General features: G+C 35.1%; 1 protein-coding gene across 11 annotated transcripts in view; it reads right to left on the bottom strand.

Moving 5' to 3' along the window:
- The window catches only part of LOC129280146 (protein 4.1-like), an 82,284-nt gene that overhangs the window by 20,537 nt on the left and 35,445 nt on the right, over window positions 1–26,302 (bottom strand). For 3 of the 11 annotated variants that reach the window (XM_064112312.1, XM_064112308.1, XM_064112311.1), the window contains 10 exons: window positions 22,560–22,635; window positions 19,238–19,462; window positions 18,565–18,652; window positions 15,491–15,643; window positions 14,732–14,829; window positions 13,637–13,809; window positions 12,335–12,477; window positions 6,490–6,540; window positions 3,657–3,809; window positions 2,801–2,845 (listed from right to left, as the gene is read on the bottom strand). In XM_064112312.1, coding sequence (XP_063968382.1) covers window positions 2,801–2,845; window positions 3,657–3,809; window positions 6,490–6,540; window positions 12,335–12,477; window positions 13,637–13,809; window positions 14,732–14,829; window positions 15,491–15,643; window positions 18,565–18,652; window positions 19,238–19,462; window positions 22,560–22,635 — 1,205 coding nt within the window. Of the gene's footprint in view, window positions 1–1,778; window positions 1,893–2,800; window positions 2,846–3,656; window positions 3,810–6,459; window positions 6,541–12,334; window positions 12,478–13,636; window positions 13,810–14,731; window positions 14,830–15,490; window positions 15,644–18,564; window positions 18,653–19,237; window positions 19,463–22,559; window positions 22,636–26,302 lie in introns of all 11 variants that reach the window. The other 8 variants (XM_064112307.1, XM_064112310.1, XM_064112309.1 and 5 more) reach the window with 5 other exon arrangements.

The following is a 26,302-nucleotide window of genomic DNA, read 5'->3' as shown; positions in this document are numbered from 1 at the left end:
TTTACTTTTCAATTTTGTTGTTTCTTTGGGTTTTTCATTTAGTAGGCAAAACAATTTCGAAGGTGAAAACTGCAATTTACTATTCTACGTGTATATGCTATACACTACATGAAAGTTGCCCATTTGAGAAAGTGGTTAGCCAAATATTCTTAATCAAGAAACTCTGATCACATTTATTTCATTGCTCGGCTATCACAACCTCCATCCTCATTAAAAAAAATATCTCAGAAAAGTTGGATTTTAGAGATACAGTACATGTGTATGTCGTAAGTGGCAACCTTCATTTGCCTAAAAAGAGTTCTCTACAGGGGGGGGCATTTCCACAACATTATTCATCCAATTGTTTTTCAGATCTGTCAACTTTTCTTGATTTTGATTGGCTGAGAAGCACAGTTCCTATGCAAAACTTCAGATAAAACATCTGACAATTCTTCAGTGAAACGACCCCAAGGAATCAGAAGACAGTCTTCGGAAATATGAGATTGCCATACAGGTATGTCTAAAATACAATTTATTGTAAAGCTGCCTGCTCATTTTTCAATATAAAGATATTTGTTAAGAAATCACTACTTTTTCATTAATGCTAAGTCACATTTTCCCTTAAGGCGGCTGTACAGCAAGTCAAAAATAGCCGTTTTATTCATTTTCATTCAAACCAATTATATGTTGCTGGTACAAAAAATGTTATAACGGCTGTTTTTGACTCACTGTACGGCCGCCGTAGGGGAAATGTGACTGCACCATTACATTCATTGGCAACTACTAATTGCATATTAACAAACAATGGTGATTTGTTTTGGACCCTATTGATGAAAACAATGACACAGTACAATGTGTAGTGAAACATGATTTCACAAGAACATAAGACAAAACAAAATAAAACTACATGAATTACACTACATTAAAATGCACAAAAGTAACATCTTGATTTCTTAAAATATATGTATATATATATACATACATATATATTGTTTTCCAATAAATTTTGGTATTTTTTTTGTTTGAGAAAAAACATTAGAACTAAAACAGACCATTTCCTTACACTAAAAATCCTCTATTGATGAATTTGTCTTTAAACATTTCTTTCCCCAAATATTATATTGAAATACATGTATATCAACATATTGTTAAATTATCAGCGTTAGTTGTTGAAATTCAGGATTTAAATGGGGCGGCTAGTAGACTGCACACAGCTTTTCATTACATCAGAAAAAAAAATATTAAATTTTGTATACATTGAGGAGCATTGAAGAACAGCATCTCCTTTGCAATATCTTTGTACACAAATGATTAGCATTAGGAAATTATAAACACATATCCTATGACCTTTTTCCTTGATGATTTTGTTAATAGAAAAAAAGGATTATATCATCTTTTAAGAATAGAAGAGCATTCACTATATGATCTACTTTCAGAGGGAAGTTTATAACAAGGGGTAACCCCTTTTCTTCTTCAAACTGGCAACTAATTGTTCACCGCAACCCTCACTGGAAAAAAAATGGAAACCATGAGTGAGGAATAATTGTCATATACTCTTCTGCCCTTTAAAAGGTGATATGACATAACTATTGCATGATTTAAGAGTAGTTATTATGAAATATAAAATACAGGAAGTGTATTAAGATATATGAATATATATATATATATATGTGTCACAGTGTGTATAGAAGAAAAATAAAAAGGGTAGTAGTCGGAGAGTATGTGTATGAAAAAGAAAGCTCTAGGGCTTATTTGATGAGATTTCTACTTGTGTTTTGATGATGATGATGTCATAATACCTCATTTGCATAATCATCAGTGATGAATGTTTTGACGGTAGTGGTAGTAATAACCTCCGGTTCCTCGTGGATGTGAAGCCGTGTCGGCTCACCTTCCAACAATAACACTGGTTGCTATGGAAACAAAACCGAGGATGCATGCTTTTTACATATTTTACTGAACATTCATTGAGATCACGACAAGGCGACGCCCAGAAATTCTTTGGGCTGTTACTGTTTCGATACATCATCTCCTAATTCTCCAGGATCAGCACTCTCCTGTTCTTTCTATTTTACCCTTCCTGTTCAAGTCTGTCAAAGTCTGTCTAATGGGGCGTTGCAAGAAACTTGCGATCAATTGCAAGTCTATTTTCATTCCCAAAATCAAGCATATGCCATGCAATTAATTGCAAATTTGCGATTGACTGCTAATCTGCTCCATGAAACAAGGAGTGTAATCTGATTTGCTATAGTTAAATGTGATCAATCAATTGTAAAATTGGAACAGAATATTTGCAATTGAACGCAAATATTTTTTTGCAACACCCCCTGTCTCTCTCTCTCTCTCTCTTTCTCTCTCCCCATCCCTCCCTCCCCACCCTCCCCTCCCGTCACCATTCCCCTTCCCCTCTTCCACCTGTTCTCATCCCAACTATGCAAACAAGCACACAATTGTACCAATAGACTCTGTCAACATTACACTTACGCACATCACCATCTTCCTTTGTAACAAAACATTATTAAAAGAGCATGAAAAGAAAAAAAATGTAATTGTCAGATGAAAAATAACACTTTATGAAAAACCAAAAAAAAAAAAAAAAACGAAATTTGCAGCTGTGTGCCTTTCTCAATCCAACACCACAAACAAAAATTGCATACTGAATCATCAACTAAACGAAACAAAAATGATGAGAAATAACTCTGAAAGTGGGCTTTCGCGTAAACGTAAATATGAGGGAAATGAGGGAGAAAACTGATGGTAAAAGATGGTTAATTGTTAGATGATGTAATGAATAGAAGCATAGTTAGTGTTTGATGATTACCTCATCCTCTTCTCCAAACGTTGTCTCCTTAACCGGCTCAGCGTTCTACAGAAAATAGATCCACAAGATACAACACTTAACATATAAAGATCTTAAAAGATGAAGGAGATAAGCACTTGGCTACTAAGAAAATAGGAAGAAAGAACTAGGTTAATCTCTATACATGGATACAAAACAGACGATATATCATACATGTACAAATTAAGACTTTTAAGTTGAATATGTTACAACTTGTTCTCAAATCATTTTTGAGCTCCAAACAAGTGCATGTACAGTAAAAACGGACATTTAATTCTTTTTAAAAACTAACCAGTTGACTTGTAAATTATTACTCCCCACTTCACACAAAATGTATAATAGGTACAGTGACTTTAATACTAAGAAGACACTGGACAGATACCAAGAGATACCAAACATAAAAAGACACATCTACATGCACCTAAACAGTTGTATCCCATTTGCACATACATGTATCCTCTAAGGCTACTCTCCCACCATACTCTAATAGGGCATAGGTTATAAAAAATATTTTTGGTTGTTACAAGTATTTCAGATTTTCTAGATAATGAAAGATGTATTTAGATGAGCAGGGTCTCATTGCATTAAAACATTCTATTTAAAACATTCTATTGAGGTACCTGGCAATTGTGGTAACTGTCACGAGCAAAGTGGCTCAGTACCCGGTCAAATTCAAGTTTTCAAACAACATACTCTATCAAAAATCCACACTTCTTCACACCAAAATCAACAAAAAATATCAGCCACTATCCCTCTCATTTACCACTGAAAATTGGGTGTTTGCATCAAAATCTGCCAAGAATTAAAACAAAAGAAAAAAACACCTCTTATTATTTACCTGATCCCCTGTTCTCTCAACTGTATACGTGGTTGTCTTGGTAGTGGTTACTGTGGTAACTTCTTTCTGGAAGGTAGGCCCGCCCTCTTCAGGGTTCTCTCCCTCGCCTACCCCTCCCTCTGGCTGGCTGGTTGCCATGTTATCAGCTGACCTCTGAATGGATAAAACAAATTTATTGTAGGGTTAGACTTACTAGTTCATTAAATAAAATACATCCCAACGCCCATCGCAGAAATGCAATGGGCGTGGGTCTACTTTTTTTTTTTTTTTTTGGCAGGCCTAAAATATACAAATGCAATGTTTTTATGAGGATCCATTGGATTTGGGCCAAGAGTTTGCTCAAATTTGTATTCAGTGGCTCGGAAAAACACCCCAATTTAATATGAATTTTTATTAATTAGATATTGACTGTTGACTGTATAAGTAAATCATCCCATCCTTGATCTTCTTTGTGCAGCGCAGCAGTGAAGGTATTAAAAAAACAACCGACTGACCCAACTTTCCGTTTGGAGGCTTATGACAGAAACAACATATTTTTAGGCCCCATCTAAATACCAACGCTAGGAATTCACTAGGAGTAAACTACATGCATTTCATTCTTTAGAGTCAATTTCTGCTAAAGACTCTGTTAAAGTTTATTAACAAGAAAACAACAAAATAATGGGTGTAAACACAACATATCATATATTTGACATGCTAGAATTGGAATACTGTACACCAGGAATACATGCTTATTTCAAATAATTGCAAAGTATGTAATAGAAGAGATCAGAATATAATGCAGTCAGGGGTAACAATTTTTTTCACTATAAATACAGTTGGGGTGAAGCATATTCACTGAAAACATGACACAAATGTCACTGCAATACAAAACTAGTATACTAAAATCAACCACAGTGACCCTACATGAAAGAAAATTCAGGTTGAGAGCAATCTCATTTACTTTCAGATCAATCTTAGTCAAGAAAGCTAAGAAATGGGAATGATATGAAAATACAATGCATACAATAAAAGCCATATAGAACTGATGCATTGACGTCACGGCGCCGCCATCTTAGAGGCTGATGCCATTGTCTTGCATGCGTTGATGATCTGCAGCTGGCGCATTTCTGACAACTCTCTGTTTACAGATATTGGTATAGCCTCTGACGAAAGGCGCTATGAGAATATGACGTCACATGCATAAGGTCTATTAGTCATCTTTTCAACTAACATCAACAAACGAGGGAAATGGTTTACAAAAAATTGACATTGGATATGTCAAGGCATAGGGCAGACAAGATATACATTTGTAAGTCACAATAGCTATAATTTTACTAACATCTCCAACAAATAAGGGAAAGGCTAAATAATTTGACATGATCAGACTTTATCAAGGCAAAATCATAATCTTTAAATTGGCAAAACATCAACAGAGATCATCCATGCAACTGTCATGCCGACCGGAACCCCAAGTGATAAAGGAATTAACAAAAGGACAAGAGGATACATTGACGATTTTACTAGAGGATGCAAAACATATAGAGTTCATGGATAAAACAATAGGAATGATGGTCAGATGGGGGAGGAGGAGGAGGAGGGTCGATAGAAAACTGGAAGAACAAAAATCTGTACAGCTAATATTCTGTACTCTCATTTGTCTTAAATCTTCGTTTAAATCTTTTATTTGAATCTTTATTCAAACCATATAAAATTACATGTAGTCACCTAAAAATGACATCTCTATCTTTTCCTGGAAATATTCCTTACATTATCAAGACTTCCGTTATTGTTTTGTGTCAATGAACCAAAAAGAATTCTTAATTCCAAAAAAATAGTATCATGTTAAGTACTAACTACATGTATAATGGCATAACAAGAGCTTTAATTAATACTTCTTGTACTGTATATCATCTGACTACCAGAATTGAAATAAATTAATAAATAAACCAAGGTTCAAGTAAAAACAAGAGCTTGGAATACTAGTATTTGCCTTCAAGTGACACAAACTTCGGGAGAACTACAACACGTGTAAATACCAGGTTTACAAAATGTGTACATATACATTTGCAAGATGGGTTTCTAGTACACATATATCACTGATAGAAAAAGAGGAATTGGTGAGAAGTTCACGTAAGCTTTGGTACCGATTATCAATAAGGTTTATAACGTGGCTAAGTCTAGCCCATGAATTGGATCTCCCTAAAATTAACAATCACATACAGAAACAGACATGGATCACATGAAGCACAAATTTGTGTTTTTGGATCTGGATTACTACAATAGAACAAATATTTGTCTATCCTCCATTGAAGTGATGAAATAAATAAACATTTAAGAAATGTACAATCTAATTTTTCTGACAAAGAAACGTGCTAAAGATGAAATACATGTTACGCTCAAAGCCAGGTGAAATCATAAGAATTGTAAATACTGTATGCAATTCTTGTCACTCTGTCACGATTGGCGAGTATGTCACTATTTATATACTGTACTTTTTCCGCTTGCTCAAAAGCTGATGATAATACACGTATAATACAAGTGAGACCACAATAATTACTTTAGAAAATAATAAAGACAGTGAGATAGAAAAAGACAAGACCACATTGTACGTTTGAAGAAGAAGAGACGGAGGAAGATAAGACAGACGGACAGAGAGATGGGAACTGTGAAAGGGATTAGAAGGATTGACCTGGAGGGGGGTTGGAATGGGGGGTAGAATGGGGTTAGGGAATGGAACAAAAATGGGACTTCAAAATCAAAATCTGAAAGACTGAATTCAGAGCGTGTGTTAGCCATGAACGATGCAAGTTAATCAACAGACCGAGAAATAAGAGAGCTTGATGTTGCGCACTTGTTGGGTTTCTGCGTCGTAATCTCCCTCATCGGAGGTCAAGTCCAAATCCTGCCATTACAATGGAATAGCCCAAGCAGACCATTACATTATGTTCATGGGGGTGTTTTAAAAAAAAAAAACGAGAGGGGATCAAATGGGAAGCAAGAAAAGAGTGGTAAAGATTAAATACATATATATTTCTTGGAAAAACAGACTGGAACATTTTAATAGCAGCATGAAAATTAAACTTGCTTATTTTATTTTCGAGAGAAGAGTTGGGTTCGACTGGGTGAATTTCCCAATTCTAGAATAAAACTAAGGACCTGAAGTATCGAAAATGAAAGGAAGTGGGAAATTTCTGTTTATCCCAAATTTATCATGACATTATAAGAATCTAATTTCTCCAGTGGAATAAACAAACTTATCTCAGGCTATCAAAATATACTTTAAATGCAGTATTGCTTTTCTCTTTCAGTTATTACTTTTAATGAGATGCCATCTAATATTTTTTTCTCAAACTCAATTAACTGAAATGTATATGATTTTGAATAAATGAAATACTGGATATAGAAAACTCGCACAACAATTGAAATATGATTGGAAAAGGCATTCTTTTGAGAGAAAATTATCTTTAAACTTAAAAAAGCAAATGCATCAAAGGCAAATTAGATTAAATAGAAAAAGAAGCACATCTGAAGATATTTCTAATAAATGAATGAAAAGAAAGGGTTGAACAAACTTAAAGGACAAGTCCACCCAAACAAAAAGTTGATTTGAATAAAAAGAGAAAAATCCAACAAGCATAACACTGAAAATTTCATCAAAATCGGATGTAAAATAAGAAAGTTATGACATTTTAAAGTTTCGCTAAATTTCACAAAACTTTTATATGCACATCCTGGCTGGTATGCAAATGAGGAGACTATGAAATCATCCACTCACTATTTCTTTTGTATTTTATTATATGAAATATGAATTATTCTAATTTTCTCCTCATTGTCAAGTGATATAACGATTAACTCCTCCCAGAACATGTGGAATTAGCATTGTTTAATACTATATGGTTCAGTCAAGTTGGTCCTTATTGTCAAATCTATAAAAAATGAAATATTGTATAATTCAAACAACAACAAAAAAGAAAAAGTGAGTGATGGACATCATTGACTGACTCACCTAGTTGTGCATATCACTGCTTTGTGAAAAATAAGTGAAACTTTTAAATGTCATAACATTCTTATTTTTCATCTGATTTTGATGAAATTTTCAGCACTATGCTAGTTTGATTTTCTCTATTTATTCAAGTCGGCATTTTCCTGGGGTGGACATGACCTTTAAGGTAATTTCCATTTTCGTTACAATTGGTTCTAGATATCAATTGTTCACTATGAATCATTGGCTGTAAAAACTATAATTCAACCAATTACCCCTTTACAAAAGGGAAAATATTAATTTTCAAGAGGTAGACAAAATTGTTTGGCAATTACATGTACCCAAATATATTGATCTACTTTTAGATTCTTAAATTTGATAAACACTTAAATCTATATCCCTCAAATGGTATTTTGCACAATAATATATTTGCTTACAATTGTATATCTTCATGGCCATATAGCTGAAATCTGCCTATTTTTAATCAAAAGAGATACATCTTCTTTTCCATTTGACCTTCTCATTCTATAGTTTTGCAAAGTGCATGTACATGTATATTTTAGCATAATAATCACGGTGATTGTAAAAAACATTCTTCCTAATTTGCAAAGCTCCCTAGTGAGATGTATTCACCAATTTTTCCTCCTTTTTTAATTGACTACCTATGTATATAGTAGTGGCAGTTGAAGATTTTTTTTTAGTCGAGAGTCATTTATGCTGTGAAAGGACTCAGAATGCATCACTTTTAATGACAGAAAGCATTCACTTTGTGACATCTCAAAGTTATTTACAACGATATCATTACATCAAGGTTGAAATTAATTAGTGTGCATTACAGTATGTTAAAAAAAAAAACGTAGACGAATCCAGAATAGATTTTTTGTTTCAAAAGCAATAGAAGACAACTGAAATGAAATTCACTTGTAATAAATAATTGTGTTAATCAATTAGCACTGCAATCACTGTGAGAAAAGAAACACACAAAACTCATGCTTCGATTGATGGAAAAGAAATCATGTACAGGATGAATTGCCTCTCAAGAGACGAGATTAAATCATAAACTGAGAACAACTTGAAGAAAAAAATGATCAGCGGATTGTCCATGCATCGACGGATTGGAAACGTGTATTAAAACAGAAGCCCATGTGTTGTGATTTTGAAGAATATATTCCTATCAATTTGCATGAAACATTTATCCGCAGAACAAGTACCGGCAATGCGGGATCTTTATGAAATGCCATCTTTTTACTCTGCTATGCTATGATTTAAATCCTCACTGTAATAGCATAAAAATCCAAACTGTCTTTGATTGTTCATAACAGACAACAATAGAATACAGATATTGGGTTTATACAGTATCCAAGATGTCAAGTTTTTGGGGGAGGGGGCTGGAAGTCAAGAAGAAGAATGTGTGTATTTTACAGCTATCTCAAAGAATTTAGATACATTTCACATACCAAATGAGATATGTAAATTGCATTTTTTTAAATAGAAACTTTAAATCGGTTTTAATCGCGAGACTGACTTTCCCTGAAAATATTCGAGACAAAACATGGGCTCTGAGTCAATGCAACACAGATCGTTGTTCCCTAGCACATACCGCATCGCGACTGCTGTCCTCGGAATCGAGTCGCTGTGATTTCTCCACGAGTGAATTGCAATGGTGAGGGGGGGGGGAGGAATGATGTGTTTGTGAGAGTGGTGGCGATGGAGAGAGCAAAAGAGAGAAGGGAGAGGAGGAGATAAGTGAAAGGAGGAAAAGAATAGTTGGCCAGGGATGTTTTGAAATTGATTGAGAGAAGAAGAAAACATTGCTCATTTGCCTAATCTACCCAATCACTGGCAGACTAATGCTATATAATATACAGGGTGTGACAAATTTTCAGAATCCATCCTACGCCAAAAAAAAATTCATAATCTACAGATATTCACTCATTTCTTTCTTTTTTTAAGTAGAGTATTAGTCTAATTGACCATTCAAATATCATTCCACAGCAAGATGCAATATTTGTCTAAGTATCCACTTCTCCATTCCAACAAGTTATATTTATGAACTGGAGCAGCAAACAGCATGCAAAAATTCTTGCTTGTACTTATGTTGTATCTACTGTACATGTATGCTACTTTTGGAAGTCACTAAACAGGCAATATTATTCTCAATCAGAAAATATTCCAAAATGCAGAAGGTAAAGTGAACTGTTAAGCTTAACAAAAGTTATAACTACAAATATCTACATCCTAGGTTTTTGTACTTTAATGAACGATACGAAAGTGGCTACTTAAGAGCTCCAATTAATACTGTCGGAAAACTGAATTTTTTCAAAATGCTTCATTGTTAACTACAGGTATTCAATTGCAAAAAAAATCTTGAAATTGTCAGGCTTAAAAATATTTTCCTCCGTAACGGACTGATTTCTTTTTCTAAATTATTGAAAAATCTGCTGGTTGCAGAGTATTTTCACAATATTTACTAAATAATTTTTATCCCATTGTTTTTTTCAATTTCATTCTATTCCTGGTGATTTTTTTAATATTTTTTATATATTCATTGTGTTTTCATTTGTTCTGGATTATGATTTTTTTTAACTGTGCATATCAATATCTGTATTTCTTTTCATCCATTAAGTATAAATCACAAAAGACACAGGATATATATTTGTCACACCCTATTTGACGACTTCATGCCATGGTGTACACACATAATAAGATGTGATTATAACATGCACCTTCAAGTGAACATTCAATCAATATGCCTGAGTAATACCAATAATGTCACTAAAGACGCAATAGTGAGGGAGCTGATTAAGTTTCTCTGTAGCATACATTGCCTATCAGTGATTTTTTTTTCCTAATGGACTATTTTTGGGGTTCACCAGCCCAATTTTGCTTCATTGTATTGCAGTGCACAATGGACCTTACAGGAATTTCAGGGGCTCTTACATGTATATTAGTTTTCCAAGGCTCTCTAGGATACTTTTTTTTTTTTGGGGGGGTGAATTTGAGCTGAGCCCCCCCCCCCAAAATAATATTTTCCCTGGTGCCTATATAAATCATGTATACACTGTATAAACAAAACAAGGAATAGAAGCTTACGTGACAATACAGGAGTGATTCATGATGAAGCATCTGTTTGGTATTTTCTCTCACCAATCTGGTCTGAACCAATCAGATGCGGGGACTTGGGTAGCTTATAAGGATACTCGTTGAAACTCAATGACTACTTGTTTTGTGAAAACTCTCTCTTTTCTCTTCTATAAAAGGGGCCCTAGCGGAGCATTTCTTAAATATCTTGATACTTCTTTGGATGTGTGTTCCATTAATCTTAATTGCCCCAATTTTAATTTTCCCAAGGAGTATCTTACCAACAAAGATTTTTGTTTCCTTTTTAGTGTTGTAGCTTTATCAGATTCATATTTTTTTGGGAACAATTGCCTTAGGTAGTATCTTACTGGTTTGTTGTTTTTCTTAAGAGAGAGATTTGTTTGTATTCAAAATAATACCATAAAGCGTAACATAAGGTTGGGAGGAAGACCTGGGGTATTTATGTATATCATAAAAAAGAATTTCTAATGCTACAACTCAGGAATATTGAATTACTTTCCCATAACACAATCCTATTTCTGTCTGAAATATACAATTCATTCATCAATATACTTGAATATATATACGCATGCTGGATGCATGGGATATATAGTCTAATAAAAGCTGACCAGCGGCCGTACTAAACTTGCAAGATTACATCGCTTTTTGATACAGTACTATAGGCAATACAAGGTGCACTGTTTGATTACTGAAGAAGCAATGATACGATTCACCATCTGACAACAGCATCAAATTCATCAAAAGTATGTGTTTAAACCAACCAGAATTATTCATTCTTATTCTATAATTCATTACCCTAGCATACCTTAAATATCAATATCTTTGAGGGAAATGTCACTTTATTATTTTATTATTTTTTATGAGAGTAAAAGTATGATTTTTGTTCAAGGGCAAAAGGGAGCATTGAACTATTGGTTTGTAAGCAATTTCACTGACTAAATCACTCTCAGCCAATAAGATGCAAGGATTTCAGTAGCTTATAACATATATAGATTTCATGAAAAGCTCCCCACGCTTGCCAAGATCAATGAAATAGGCATTAATTTGAATGAAAAGTGCATCATCAGCAGTGATCACTAGGTGTGATATAAGCCCAATCCTATTTTACTTGGTCAATTTAGCAGCCAATGGCATCAAACTGCTTATATCACTTTTAAAAAGTGGATGGGGAAAGTTCAGGCAAAATTACAAAGTTGTGGGAATGATCAACTACCATCCTTTTCCCCCATCTTATTTATTTTTATTGTTTTATATAATGTGCTCCTACTGATAAGGAAAATACAATATCATCAGCATTAAACAAATTCACACAGCGGCAAGATTGTTGACTTTGTATTTGGTAAAAAATAAAGGAACCTGAATTGAGACTACAATCTGAGGTTATCTTCTTCGAATTCCTATCCTTATGTTATTTATTTTTATCAAAGTTGCATTTATACTTAATACAAATATCTCATGCTAATGCTTAAAGATAATCACTTTTATTCTACATTACATATATCACCAGTGCATAGTAATTACTATCAACTGCTAAATAACCTGTTGATACTATTATCTATAGTCTACTCTTATGGCTAAGATCTACCAACACTGACTTTCTTGTGATATCTACCTTTTTCTCCTCCTCGTTTGTGTCAACGTATGGAACATGTGCCTCGTATCCACTCTGAGGGCGTGCTTCGAGCGTCCTGGCCTTGTCTGGGGTGACGACCTCATCTGCCCTATCGGGGTCACGAGGCGTCGGCGATCCGTAACCTTGAAAAGAAACACATTTCGGTATTTGTTTGAAGTGACATGAATTCTTTACCTGTCTAAACTGTATGACACTGTCAATATGGAATTGCATAATTGGAAGAAAGATACATATTGACAAAAATAATGTTAATATGGTATTTAATAAGTGATAATGTAAGGTTATAAAGTAATATTTCCCATTTACCGATGGATGATAACATCCCAGCCAAAAAAAAAATTATTAAAAAAATGATTACAAAATTTCAACAGCAGGCCTTGGAAGAAGACTAAATTAGAGGCCTTATTATTGCTAATGTTGAAAAAAAAATTGTCATATAAAAATAATTCAATGTTCAGACGGGTAAAAATAAAGAGCACGGCTGCAACATAACTTATATGATGGGACAGTCTTAATTTGCTACTGATCCATGTATTTATTGTTTGCAAAAGAGAGATTAAAAAAAAAAGATTTTTAAAGGACAATAGATTTCCTAGTTATTTCAATTAAGTGTTTGTCAAACTAGCAAATTATCGATTATAAGAGACTATATCAAAACAATGTGAGATTAGACCAATTAGAAATTCACCCAGGGGATAATTTCATCAACATTTTTGTCTGACAAGTTTTCAGATCTGATATCTTTCCTCGATTCTGATTGGATGAGAGGCACTGTTACTACGGTTAACTATCGGATAAAATGGGACTTGTCAGATAAAACGTCTGACATGTCCTTTCATGAAACACTGCCCAGAAGCTGTATCATATAATCCCTCTCCCCTTTCTTCACTATACAGAGTTTTCGAATTAACTTCAGAGACACTCTCTACAACGAATTGATTACTTTGAAAATGCAATTAAAATCACAATGGAGTGCTGAGAGGCTTTTGTCGAAAGTTGGCGCACTGGGACCGCAGATCGTCTGAAGATTCGCAACGGACGTACAATTGCAAATATGTCGTTGTCCAGAGTCAAGAGATTCCGATGCTGTCACAGTCCACCAACTTTCGACAAGAGCCCCTCAGCTCTCCATTGTGATTTGACATGCATTTTCAAAGGAATGGGTGCGTTGTAGCGAGTTTCCCCGTAGAAAATACGAAAAGTCCAGAATACCATACTGACCAACATAAAGGGGTGCATTGCTCTACAACTTCATTTCTTCTTAGCCCATATCATATTTACCACCATCTAAACTCCTAGTATGCCTCTCGCTCTTCCCTCTTTCCACGGTCGGGCTGTCCCTGTCAATGAGGGCGCTAGCTTGTCTCGTCTGGAACTGCGTTCGTCCGCTGTAACGATACTTCGATCCCAGCCAGAAGATAGGCCTCTTCTTTGGAGGTTCTGCATGCACAAGGCTACGGACACACGCACGTACAAAGGTTAAGATGGATTACAATAATCTACAATAAATGGACCATTCGCGAGTTAGAAATCTGCCTTCATCCAAGCAATTTTGCAATTTTGCAGAATGTGTTCTCTTCTTTCGTTTTATATCTTTTCTATTAAAGTCAAACAGATATTTGTAGTCCCAGTAGATTTGACTGAGGCAAGGTTACCTGTACAACACATTATCAAGGGCATTACGAAGAATTACAAACACAAGAAACCTTTAGAACAGTTCTAACATGCCCAAGGCATAGCTAAGGGCATTTGGACCACAGTAAAGTAAAATACATGTACTATCAACAAGATACATGACGAAGCCTTGGTAGCATGCACAATAATATTTTTTAATAGCAGCATAAAATCTAATCATAATTTTATTCAATAAATGAATTCCCATAATTTTCCCTACCAAATCAATTCAATCAGATCTTCTTGTTGCTTTAATATTAAAGCCCACGCTAGAAAGCAAGAGTTTACAATGGATTTTTTCTGGACAATGCATCATGCAAAATTAACTAAAGGCTGTTGCCATTAAAGCTGCATTAAAGAACAGTAGTTGAGGTAATTTCATGAGAAAATCTTAAAATCAACTTGGAGGCTAATTGTCACTACTATATCATGGTAGATCAAAATGGTTTACAAATCTTCCTTTGAAATCTACTGAAGCTCAATAACACATGTATAAGCTCACGTAGGACAGTTTAATGACATTGCTTGGAAAGAGACACAACATCTGGCTGTAATGCCTTGTTTTTGTCAATTTTTAAGCAATTACACATTTTCTACCAGAATATTTTGACAAAGATTTTTCATTTCTTTAATTGGATTCTTTTATAACTCATTTTCTGATCATAAATAGATAGAGTGAATACTCAATACAGAATCACTCACCGGAAGAATGTATGGTGCTCTACACATACTTTCCACAACCGCTTAGCTGCTCTGTGATTAGCAAGCTTGAATCCAATAGTACTTTCAAATTGTTCAAACTAAAAATAAAAAATGGGGAGAAAATGGGGTTATGAGAATTGGGTTTAAAAAATGAACTATGAAAAATATCTTAAAAATCACACAAAGGCAAAGCAAAATCCAAAAAAAAAAACTGTTTATAAGAGGATAATCTGTTGATCAAGCCTGATTGCAGTGTTTGGAATGCGATTGCCAAGCTTTACCGTAAATATCTGCTTTGCCTGTATCATGAAAACCTAAGTTTCTCTTAACTTATTCACCATAATCACAATTACCTCCTCATATATTTTGTACATGTCCCTTATCAACACAGAACTAGATGTTTGAGGGCACTGAAGAACACATAACAAGAAAACGGAAAATTAGGGACTTGACCCTATCCTGGGGGCCGTTTCATAAAGCTGTTTGTAAGTTAAGAGTGACTTTAAGAACGACTGGTGATCCTTTCTTACGCGCTAAACCATCGCCAATGGTGTGTACCATTTACCACAAGAAAGGAACACCAGTCGTTCTTAAAGTCGCTCTTAACTTACGAACAGCTTTATGAAACACCCACCAGGTGGTATGAATGACCATATATGAAAATAACTGGAAAAAAAAAGCTCCTATATTTCTGTATAGACAGAGTATGCAAAAGCCTGAAAGTGCTGAAATCGGTTTAAAGAGCTGAACTTGACTTACTTCTCCTGGTCTAATTTTGATGTAGAAGTTGTTTCTTTTATACGATATCTTGAGGATCTTGGGCCAGGCAAAACGGTTTATTCTTAGTCTATCTCTGTAGATAAGAAGCCCATTGGCACATACACCCAGCATGATATCGACTCCCTCAGAATCCTGACAAATACAAAACAAAAGAAAACAAATAAGCATACGCGTGTAAACATACTTGGTGGGCGTGGCATTAACCTGTTCATTCAAAAAGGGAAGCATGAATTCAAAATGAATGAAACATGAAGGTCCGAATTCACAAAGGTGGTTTTTAAAACCATAGGTTGAACCCATGGTTTATGCAGATTTCCTGTAAAGTGGACTCATTAATTCAAAACAGTAGACTCATGAATAAAAAAGCGTACTTAATCATGGCAACAGCCGTCAATTTGGCACACTGTGACAACAGCGCGCATCAGCATTGCACATTTTTTAATATACGCGTAAATAAGCATAATTTATACAGGAAAATCTGCATAAACCATGAATTCCACCAATGGTTTTAAAAACCACCTCCGTGAATTCGGGAAAAAGTCATATGAGATGCTGAAACATTTTCATGTGGCTGATTTCATAAAAAACTAATGTAAATTTGCAATTATTCTAAGTACAGTGTAAACCTTGAACATAATTGGCTGCTGAGCTCTGGTTATGGTAGTTGACATAATGGCAAAGTTATCATAGTTGCAAACTCTTTATGAAGCTAAACTTGACCCTGATGTTTCAACAAGATCAGAGTGTTTTTACACTAATTCCAACTATAGAGTGGTATGTTTTTGTGAAATGTTAAAAAAACAAAGTAATCTACAAGGGATCATATTTCAACTAATTTTGCTATTGATGAGTTTACACACAAATTTAAATGAAGTACCTGGGACAGGTTTCATAAAACTTGTTATAATAACAAGTTTGCAATAACAGTTAAAAGCTACTGAAATCCTTCTTTCTGATTGGCTGATGATAAATTTGTTACAGAAATTCTGCATTTGTTACTATAACAAGTCTATATGAAACAAGAACCTAAGACAATATAATCACAATTTTTTTCATCAATAATTGAGAAATCATACAATTTGGGGGAAAGATGTATTGCCAACGAACTACCAATTTCTTTCTTTTTTTCAAAGTAAAATATGTGTAAGCAGACAATTTTGTGCAAAATGAAAAACTTTGGATCCCTGTATTGATCTCAGCATTGAATGCGAATGTATAAATTGACTACACATGTAGGCTAGAAAAGCATGATCATGAGCATCCACACATACACGTAGTCCAGTTAAATGTAGATATTCCCAGAGCGGAAAGAATGTTGTGCATATGCCATCTCTAGGGGAAATGTACAAATGTTAGGAATGCAACATAGTTCCATGGGTTTTCACGAGCAGGGGTTTATTTTGGCCCCTGGCCAAGAGGGGAATGTTCCTGGTTTATGGGATCACCAATAGCCTGCAAGAAGGGCCTTGAGGTGAGCGACAGAATGGATGTCTCCACTTGATCTGATGGTATACTGCCACTTGGTCCTATCTCAATTGGTCTGATCCCATATTGCCTTATTCTCATTTGTTGAATCCCACTTTGTCTAAATCTGTTATCCATTATTGCTATATGATATCTTGTTTTATCTACAAGGAATTTTACATGGTCTAATCCCGCTAGGTCCAATCGAATTGGTCTAATCCACTTGACCTAAGACCACTTTCGTCTCCTCCAACTTGGCCTAATCTAATCTTGTCTGATCCCACTTGATCTAATCACAATTGGTCTAATCCTACTTTGTCTAAGCCCACACGACCTAATATCATTTCATTTAAACCAAACGGGTTTATTATCATTGTCTCTCATAAGCTTGGTATTATGCAAAATGCTTGAATCCAAATTGATCTTCAACCATATAATTGCCAATTGTTCTGATGCATTATTTTATAAAACACAAAGAAAATTAGACTAAGTGATAATTACTGGACCAAATGGATTTCAAGTAATGTTGATGATTCCCCCAAAAAATCATTGAAATATTCCACCTGTCATTTTATACTACACAAGCAAATGTACATGGTACCAGAAATAAGTGGCTTTCAGATGAAAAGTATTTTTTTGCTGCGAGTGCGCAAGTTATTTGGAGGTGATGACAGATGCTCACAGATGAGAAGTCATTGTGTGAATGACTACATTGGACCCTGTATTTTGCAGCGTTGGATATTTTCCTTTTTAACAATCAGGTGTGAAAATTCACAAATACATGATGTATAATAGTTTGGAGTATGACTGGCTATCTTTTACATCCCCCTTTCTTTTTCTGTCTCTTTCTTTTTCTGTCTCTATCTCTCTCTCTGTCTCCCTCTTTATATCTGTCTTTCTCTCCTCCTCCTCTTCTCTCTCACACCTTTCTCTTTCCCTCTTCAACTACCGTTAATGATTTATGAATACACTATTTCCCGACACCCCCACCGCCGCCCCGTCCTATTGTCAATACTTCCAAAATACCAAATCATGGTATACTCTCATAATTAGTGGTTCAAATCCAATTTTTTTAATGGGTATTTTTACAATGTATGTGAGGATTGTGTATTTTCATGTCATTATTTGGGGAAGGAGGGGGGGGGGGGTAACTCGGTAACTATTACGGCAGTCCCTTGGTATTTCATGTATTGCTATTTCAGAATTAGACATTAAACCACATTGAGGGAGACAACACTTATTTGGAAATAAGATTAGCGCCCAGAGGGTATTCATAAAGCACTTTGTTATTCATGGACAACTTTAGGCATGACCGGTGACCCTTTCTTGCGCGACATGATATATCTCTATGTAGCTGACTTAGGACCCAAGAACATGTTCCAGTCGTGCATGAAGTTGTGCGTTACTTCACAAACAGCTTTATGAAACACCCACCTGGGTCCCGTAACACAAAGGGTTAGCGATTAATCGTACGCTTCATTTTCATGAATGATTGTACATTGTAGTCAATGCAATCAATCGTGACAGATGTTTTACGATCATTGCGAAGCTTTGCGTTACGGGCCCGTGGATTTCGGTTTCATACTCACCCTCGCATGGTGAAGATCAACACCATACATAGCAAGCTTTTTTGCGTTATCAAGGAAATGAAGATCGGCCTCTGCAGGTGTCTGCCCTCTAAAAAAAAAAGACAAATGAACAAGAGATTTCAGAAATTAAAAAAACAAACATTTACAAAGTTCTATGACTTATGAAATAAACCTGTATATGAATTTGCTTTATTCTTTTTTCCCCATCTCTCATGCTCCTCCCCCCCCAAAAAAAAAATTAAAATGAATGAATGATTGAATGAATAAATAAAATTAAAATATTCTCTTTACCTTTTTCTCAGCTGCATAATTCAAGTTTGGATAAATGGAAACTCTAATATCTTCTTAATCCTCGTCCCTCACTTAGAACGCTTTAAAATACTACACTTATCTTTCTTTCCCCCCCTGGCCGGTGGTTAGTTCAGTGTACTTTAATACGACAGAGCATGTTAAAAAAAAAATTAACACTCCCAGATGAACAAAGAAAATGAATGTTCAGTTTTACCCCTCCAATGAGATTGAAAAGGCTCATCGGACAGCTTGTAAGAATGTAGGCTTTTTGGCACCTAGCCTGGTCAGCCCTCTGTTTATCGCCATGCAAATGGTGATGTCCATCCACCCCTTCCCTCTCCACCTCCTCAAAAACAATTTCAATAAAAATCCTGTCTCAAACCTGTGTGTCTTATGCAGCTCCATGACTTTATCGTCCAGTTCCTTCTTCCTCTCCGGTGCGAAGCGGAACTGACCGAGATACGCTGTGTCGATGCCATGCTTGTCGGCGTCGAAATCCCCGAGCTCACTCTGTACCACGTATGAACCCAAGAGGGCGTGTGTCACCAACGAGCAGGGCAGTCTCCCCCGGAGAATGTCATCCCGGATTTGTAAACAAAGGAAGTACCTGTATGTAGCACGGAAAAGAGTGGTATACATGTAGAATAAGGAGTTTGTATTTGAATACATGTATTCAAAAGCTATCGGGAGGTGATTCATAAAACTGTTTGCAAGACAAATCAATGAAATAAAACTTTGAAAACAAGCAGCAAAAGTTTCTGTGAACCAAACTTTTTTTTATGGAGTATTTGTCATCCCATCCCCTACATAATGACTCTTGATCTTTTTTTTTTAGACTGAGATGGCTTGAATGCTGAAGTATAATGAGCCTAGGCGCATACTTATAAATAATCTTTGTTACACGAAACAGGTACATTTGTCTAGCCCCCCCAAAAAAAAAAAAAAATAAAAAAATTATTATTTCCATTTGACTTCAATCAATACCTGCTAAATTTATTTCTGCTGGTATTTCTTCATTTCTTTTTTTTTACCTTTAATCTTTTGCATCCTTTCTTTCCATGTTTTCCTAATTGTTCAGTTGAAACATCATCTAAAATTGAAGTCCACCCCCCCCCCCTTTCTCCTACCTAAATTAACTTTTTATCACAACATTCAGTCAAAAATTAGATTAATTGATGTTATCCGTTAAGTTATTTATGGAGTAGATGGAGTAGTTTGATTGAAGTTTTTCGACTTGAATCAAATCAGTAAGAGTGAATGGGTCACTCTTTACCTTTGGCCTCATTCCAATAGGAATGTTCACACAAAACCCTCTGCTCATCACTCCATTAGGAATGTTCACACAAAACCCTCTGCTCATTCCAATAGGAATGTTCACACAAAACCCTTTTTTATTTACATAAAACCCTAACTATCATAACTTCAGCTACATGTAGTGAAACGTTCTGAGAGACTCGGAGCTACAAATGGGCCAATAACTGATTTTATTTGTAGCACTGATTCTGGGGAAAAGACAGACTTTTTTAATACACATTAACAGTTTACAATGTGGTGTACCATGGGTACGCCACAATGTGACTAGATTGGCCATGAAAACCATGAAAATCTATACAAAATACTTATACATGCTTGATGACAACACACACTATTTCTTTGTATTTCATTTATTTCCTACCAAAAATTGCCTAATCATTCCAAAAAGTGATGTTTAGAAATGTGATCTATAACTTTAATAATTAAGCTGACATAACCGACAAAATAAATAAAGGATAGTTTGGGGAAAAGGCTGTATGGACAAATGTAGACAAGCTATTGGAACAAGTTCAAACAGATATGAGAATGCGGTGCATATCACCAACTGTCCCATCAATACAAGTAAATGGTTTCACAGGGTATCTCTGTACTACTGCATTGATTTATGGACACGGAGATGGCATGTTTATTCTGCTAAAATAAACCCCAGTCCCTACTCGTCTTGTTAGTCTGAAAAAAGACCTCAGTGCTTGGATACACAACCCTCTCTAGCAGAAAGGAACATGTAGCATTTCATGCAAGTGATCACTTGTTATTAAATTTGTCTTGATATTAAAAATGAAAAATACCCATTTGAGGGACAGAAACCATGTTTATTTTATATGGAATTGAATTTATATTCAAGATCTTTGCCAAAAAGATACCTATTCCTTAACATGTGAGTGCACAATTTGTTTTACACGTAGTGATTTGTTTGGACGGATCGCAAACAACAGCACAAAGAAAAGCAATGCACATGTAAGGGCAAAAATTACGATAACATAATATCAAACAATAATAAGCTAATATAAAAGTATTCCAAAATAATTTTTCGAGTCTGACTGAATCTTTTGTCAAATTAGTAAGAACTGTTGGGTTTTCTTACACTATTTTGTTTGAATTGCTGGAGATAAGCTTTTTTCAATTCATGTACACTTGTGAACAGTTTGACCCTTTTGATTTATGCATAAAGTGAAACTACCTGCATTTACAATGTAATCATTCTACACAATACAATGTCTTTTTAGTGTTTTTTTTTTCTTGTGTATTTTTTTTCTTCAAAGAGAACATATCATAAATCAATAATTTACACACAAAAAACGAACAAAGATAGATATAAGTTCCTGAGTGTATAGAACCTTAAATTCAGTCAGCGTAATTTCATTCTCAATGTCTCTTGATCCCTTCTGCACCCAACTGGTCAACAAAGTTTCAGCTGTCCAGCGAACCCTGCAAAAATGCATTGAGTTTTTCAAGCTGGTGTCATAGGGCACTTAGGCCTGGTTCTCTGTCTCCCTTCTTCCAATCCATATAAACTTGATATCAGATCATTATTCAAGTCACTTTCCATCTACTGTCAGCCATGACCAGCGTGGAATGAAAAATATTTGGATGATTTGTCACCCTCAATTGACTGGAAAAAAATGTCAGTCAAAATTGTCCCGAGTACGTTTCTTGAGTCTTTTTTGTGTGCGGGTGCTTGTGTCTCTCTTTTTTTAATTACAGTGAATCAGAGCTATTTTTGTACAGCATGGAGCTTTAACCCTGTGGGTAAAAAAGTATGTATGGAAATACTATTTCCATCCATACATGATCTTATACAGACCAGTGACTAAATCGTCCATTCCTTGTCATAAATATTCTTTTGGTCTAAATATGAATTGGTCTAAGTTTCGTATTATCCAATACCACCGCAATAAAAACCCAATCGGTATGCCATCAATATGATGTAAAGGAGGCTTAGCATAACATTCTAGATGAAATGTCCATCAGGCCAACATGCTATAGACAACATCAGGGTAGTCTGCTGTGCAAACCCTTGACTCGAGTTAAGGGTCTGAATGTGCAGCCTACTCATGCCTGAATTGAAACAGCAAGTTTTGTATGTGCTAGTCTTTGCGTGGAGACACACTTGTTGATCAAAGTTTCAATCAGGGCCCCCATAACAAAAAGAGTTATGATTGAGCTTATCAACCGTGCAATTATTAAAAGACAACAACGCCAAGATCTACGTCTGTTTAAAACGTTTTATAGAAATTCTTATATTTATTCATGCATGCATTATTTTCTTGACATTCTGGACATTGTGCAAATATCCTCTATGAAAAATTATGACGTTGATGGATTTTCACGCAGTTGAGGTTGATTGGATCAATCGCAACTCAATGTGAAACACCCCCAGGTAACCATACCTTGTGATGTCTTCTTTGAGTTGAGCTGGATCTGGTGGATAGAACTTGACATTGAAGTAGAAAAACCAAGGTCCATCTGAAAGAAAGATAAAAAAAGATAAAGATACAGAGAATCGTTAAGTTTTACAAATGAAACATACAGCAAAGCTGTGAATAAAACTTGACAGTGAAGTAGAAAAAGCAAGGTCCATCTGAAACACAGACATAAAAGAAAAATAAAGACAGCAAATCTGTGGATCCATAGAACTTGAAATTCAAGTAGAAATTCCAAGGCCCATCTGCATCAAGACAAAAACAAGACAAGATACAGAGAATCGTTAACTTTAACTGAAAAATACAGCAAAGCTGGTGGATAGAACTTGACAGTGAATCAAGCTACAAACAATAGCAGCAAAGACAAAAAGGATTTATGGAATATGAATAGAGCAATTCTAAAGATGGCTTCATACATGTAAGTGACGCCTGGCTGCAGAACGGCGGTAGCTTGCGCGTGTGCAGTGATTTTCAATATCTGCACGACTGACATAAGGGCACTAGCTCAGGCACGCACTTCAAGAAATGAATAGTATACACTAGAGATTAGGCCCTGAATTCTAACGGACCAACATGAATGGGAATTGATTTACACATAAGATCCTAATGTCCTTCTGCCAGCCAAGCAATGATTTAGAATAAAAGAACATCTAAAAGAGACCCATTAAAAATTTTAAAAAAACATGAAACTGCCAACTTTCGAGAAAGGACTTACTTTTTTAAACAGTCCACATTTTTCCCCTTCAATGCCTGAGAGGAAACTTTTAATTCAATTTCATGGGGGAGGAGACTGCTTTAAAGGTAAATGCTAGTTTTGGTAACGATACCAAAATGAGTTCGTACAGAATCCAATGAAATGACCACCAAAGTGTCTGTTTGCATAAATAAAACGCATGTGCCAACGGATACTGGAAGAAATTGTGTAATTGCTGAGAAATCAGCAAATAAGCACAGGATTCGGGTAGAGCGTCGGGCCCGACGCTCAAAGCAATAATTATACACAGTCCCACGTGCGGTTATCTGTGTTGGGGAAGTTCAGTCTGAACATTTTTCAGCGTAGATTTCAAGATTTCACAAAGTTCAGTTTATGTAACTGTACCAGATCTAGATCCTCGATGATATACTGACAATTAAGCCTGGTTTTACAGACTTTCTCATGAAATCAGTGTTTACTGCAACTACTGGAATTTCTCTTTAAAGTTGATTGATCAAGTCATGAACGATGTCATGTTGCTGGTACCATGACAGTAATTGATGCCAACCAAGTACAGTCAAGATGAGAACGGCTGTCACATGACGCATAATGGTGCTCGACATGAATACACAATACTGTACAACACGCACGTAAAGTTTAAAATGATGCATCCTTCTTGCAGAAACCCTAATTATATCACTCAAACTGTATTCAATATACATACATTCACAAACTACTATTCTGAATGTTATTCAATTGATATCATATAACTTGAAAAGTACAAATAAAGATATAAACTGAAAATGATAATTCATGATAGGCATTAATAACACGTCTTTGAAAGCAAAAAGATGGTATCAGATTATCAAATTTATTGGTATATATTCAACCACATGCTTGCCACTCTTCCTTTGAGCGGCGGTATGAAGTGTCTATATTCTAAAAACCCATAGTTAAATATGAATGTTTTCTATTAACGTTTTTATTCAAGTATATATCAAAGTGCAAAACAGTACGTGATTACCAGGAGTACCCTCCAGACAAACTTGAATTTACAAGGAGTCAAGTATGCTATTTAAATTAGAGAATCTGAAGTAGCACAGAATAAGATACTACCTGTATGTTTAAGTCTCTTTTGTTTTCTGTATCAGACACATCAACTTAATAATTTCTTTAAGACATCCCCCCCCCCCCCCGCAAGAGTGATTGGTTTCACACAATGTAAATACTGCATCATTTCAAATACAACACTTTCTGCACACAATAATATATGTAATAGTAGGAGCTACTTTTAACCAGGGGAGTATTTCATGAACCATCTTGTTAGACATTTTCTCTCAGCCAATCAGATGCAAGTATTTCAGTAGTTTTTAACAAATAGTTAGTGGAAATCATTAACAATTTGTTTCATGACATACACCCTATGTTTTTTATTCTTTTGTTTTGTAAAGGAGAAGAATATGAAGTTCTATACGTATCAAACTCTTGAAGAAGAAAGAGAAGTGGGAGTTGTTTATTCATGAAGGATTATGGGAAATTAAAGTTCCATCTTGATTGACTTCTTTATCATTCCCGGACAGATATTCATATTATGACACACTTGTCCTTGTTTTGACCATGACAATTCCCCCCCCCCCCTGTCATCTCATATCCCCCTCCTCTTCACCAACACCCCCCCCCCCTCCCCCTCTTCACCAACACCAGTACACAAAGTCATTTTTAACTTATAGTTTTATGAAACACCCACTAGACAGCGATATTGCCCTGCAATAATAAATTGTGAATATCCTTCAAGATTTCCTGCATTAATCTGATTGAGTTTCAAAGACAGCATGAGATGATCAACTATTTCCTTGCTTCAAAATTACCATGTACCTACATACTCCCAAGTTACATCATGATCTGCATGTCCCAAAATATGATTTCCAGAACTTTCATCTACATATGTAAAAATTAACCAAAATATTTTTAGTTTTTTTTTTTTACAAGGCAATTTTTAAAATTTGGTATTAATACAAGCTTTATAATAGAACTCTTGATAAGAAAAATATCTTGTCCTGGCCCCCAAAATTAACACATTTATTAATAAAATTGCATGTAGCTTTTATGCATTCACTCATAGACCAATATTCAAAAAGTACTTTTAAAAATATGGCAGATTCTGTGTAATTCCAGTTGTCAAAGGAAAATGATATGTTACACAGAATACACTCCACAAAGACATCATATTGAAATAGATTAATTAAACATTAGTTCGAGTTTTTATAATGCATGTGAATATATATCTCAGAGGGATATTTCATTTTATAGGTAACTCAATATACTGGGAAGTGGGAACCTTTGTTTGATTTTTAAATGTGGAGGCCTATGTAAATATCTCCCCTCTAGGAAAGAAATATCTATTAGTAGGATCAGATGCCAATAAAAACATTTTGAGAACATTGTGATAGTCTTCTATTTCTTTCCAAATATTGCTCATAGTATGCAGTATCCTGTTTCACAATACCTCATGTTTGGAATGCTATGATACAAATCTACACCACTTCCCGAAATAGCCAACCAAAGCAAATAATAATACAGCAAAAATATTGGAATATTCCTGTTTCAGTATTCATTCACATGATAGATATTGTGTTTGGATGACCTGCATAAAGCCTATTGTTATTTTGTCCCTTTCCACCCACCCCCCCCCCCCACCTTGAATACCATGTTAATATCAATCTGTATTCACATGTAATTAATGGAGTATTTGCATAGCCTGCATATATGGAAGCCAATTGTTATTTATTCCACCACATCCCGCTACTATTTTTATGTACGCATGGAAATTCAATCCAAATAACTAACTTTCATACCTGGGTTGAAAAAAAAAATGAAATCCACCCAATTTAATCATAAATAGAGATAACTAATGTAACCTGATATTCAGGGTAATGAAATATTACTGCGAACCTAATATTCAGAGTAATGATATATTATATTGAAACTTCCTCATCTGTGTAAATGCCAAATACAA

The sequence above is a fragment of the Lytechinus pictus genome, chromosome 17, assembly GCF_037042905.1.
Source record: "Lytechinus pictus isolate F3 Inbred chromosome 17, Lp3.0, whole genome shotgun sequence".
NCBI classification, from domain to species: Eukaryota; Metazoa; Echinodermata; class Echinoidea; order Temnopleuroida; family Toxopneustidae; genus Lytechinus; species Lytechinus pictus.
Note: the sequence above shows the minus strand (reverse complement) of the source record. Positions and strands in the feature narration are given on the sequence as shown.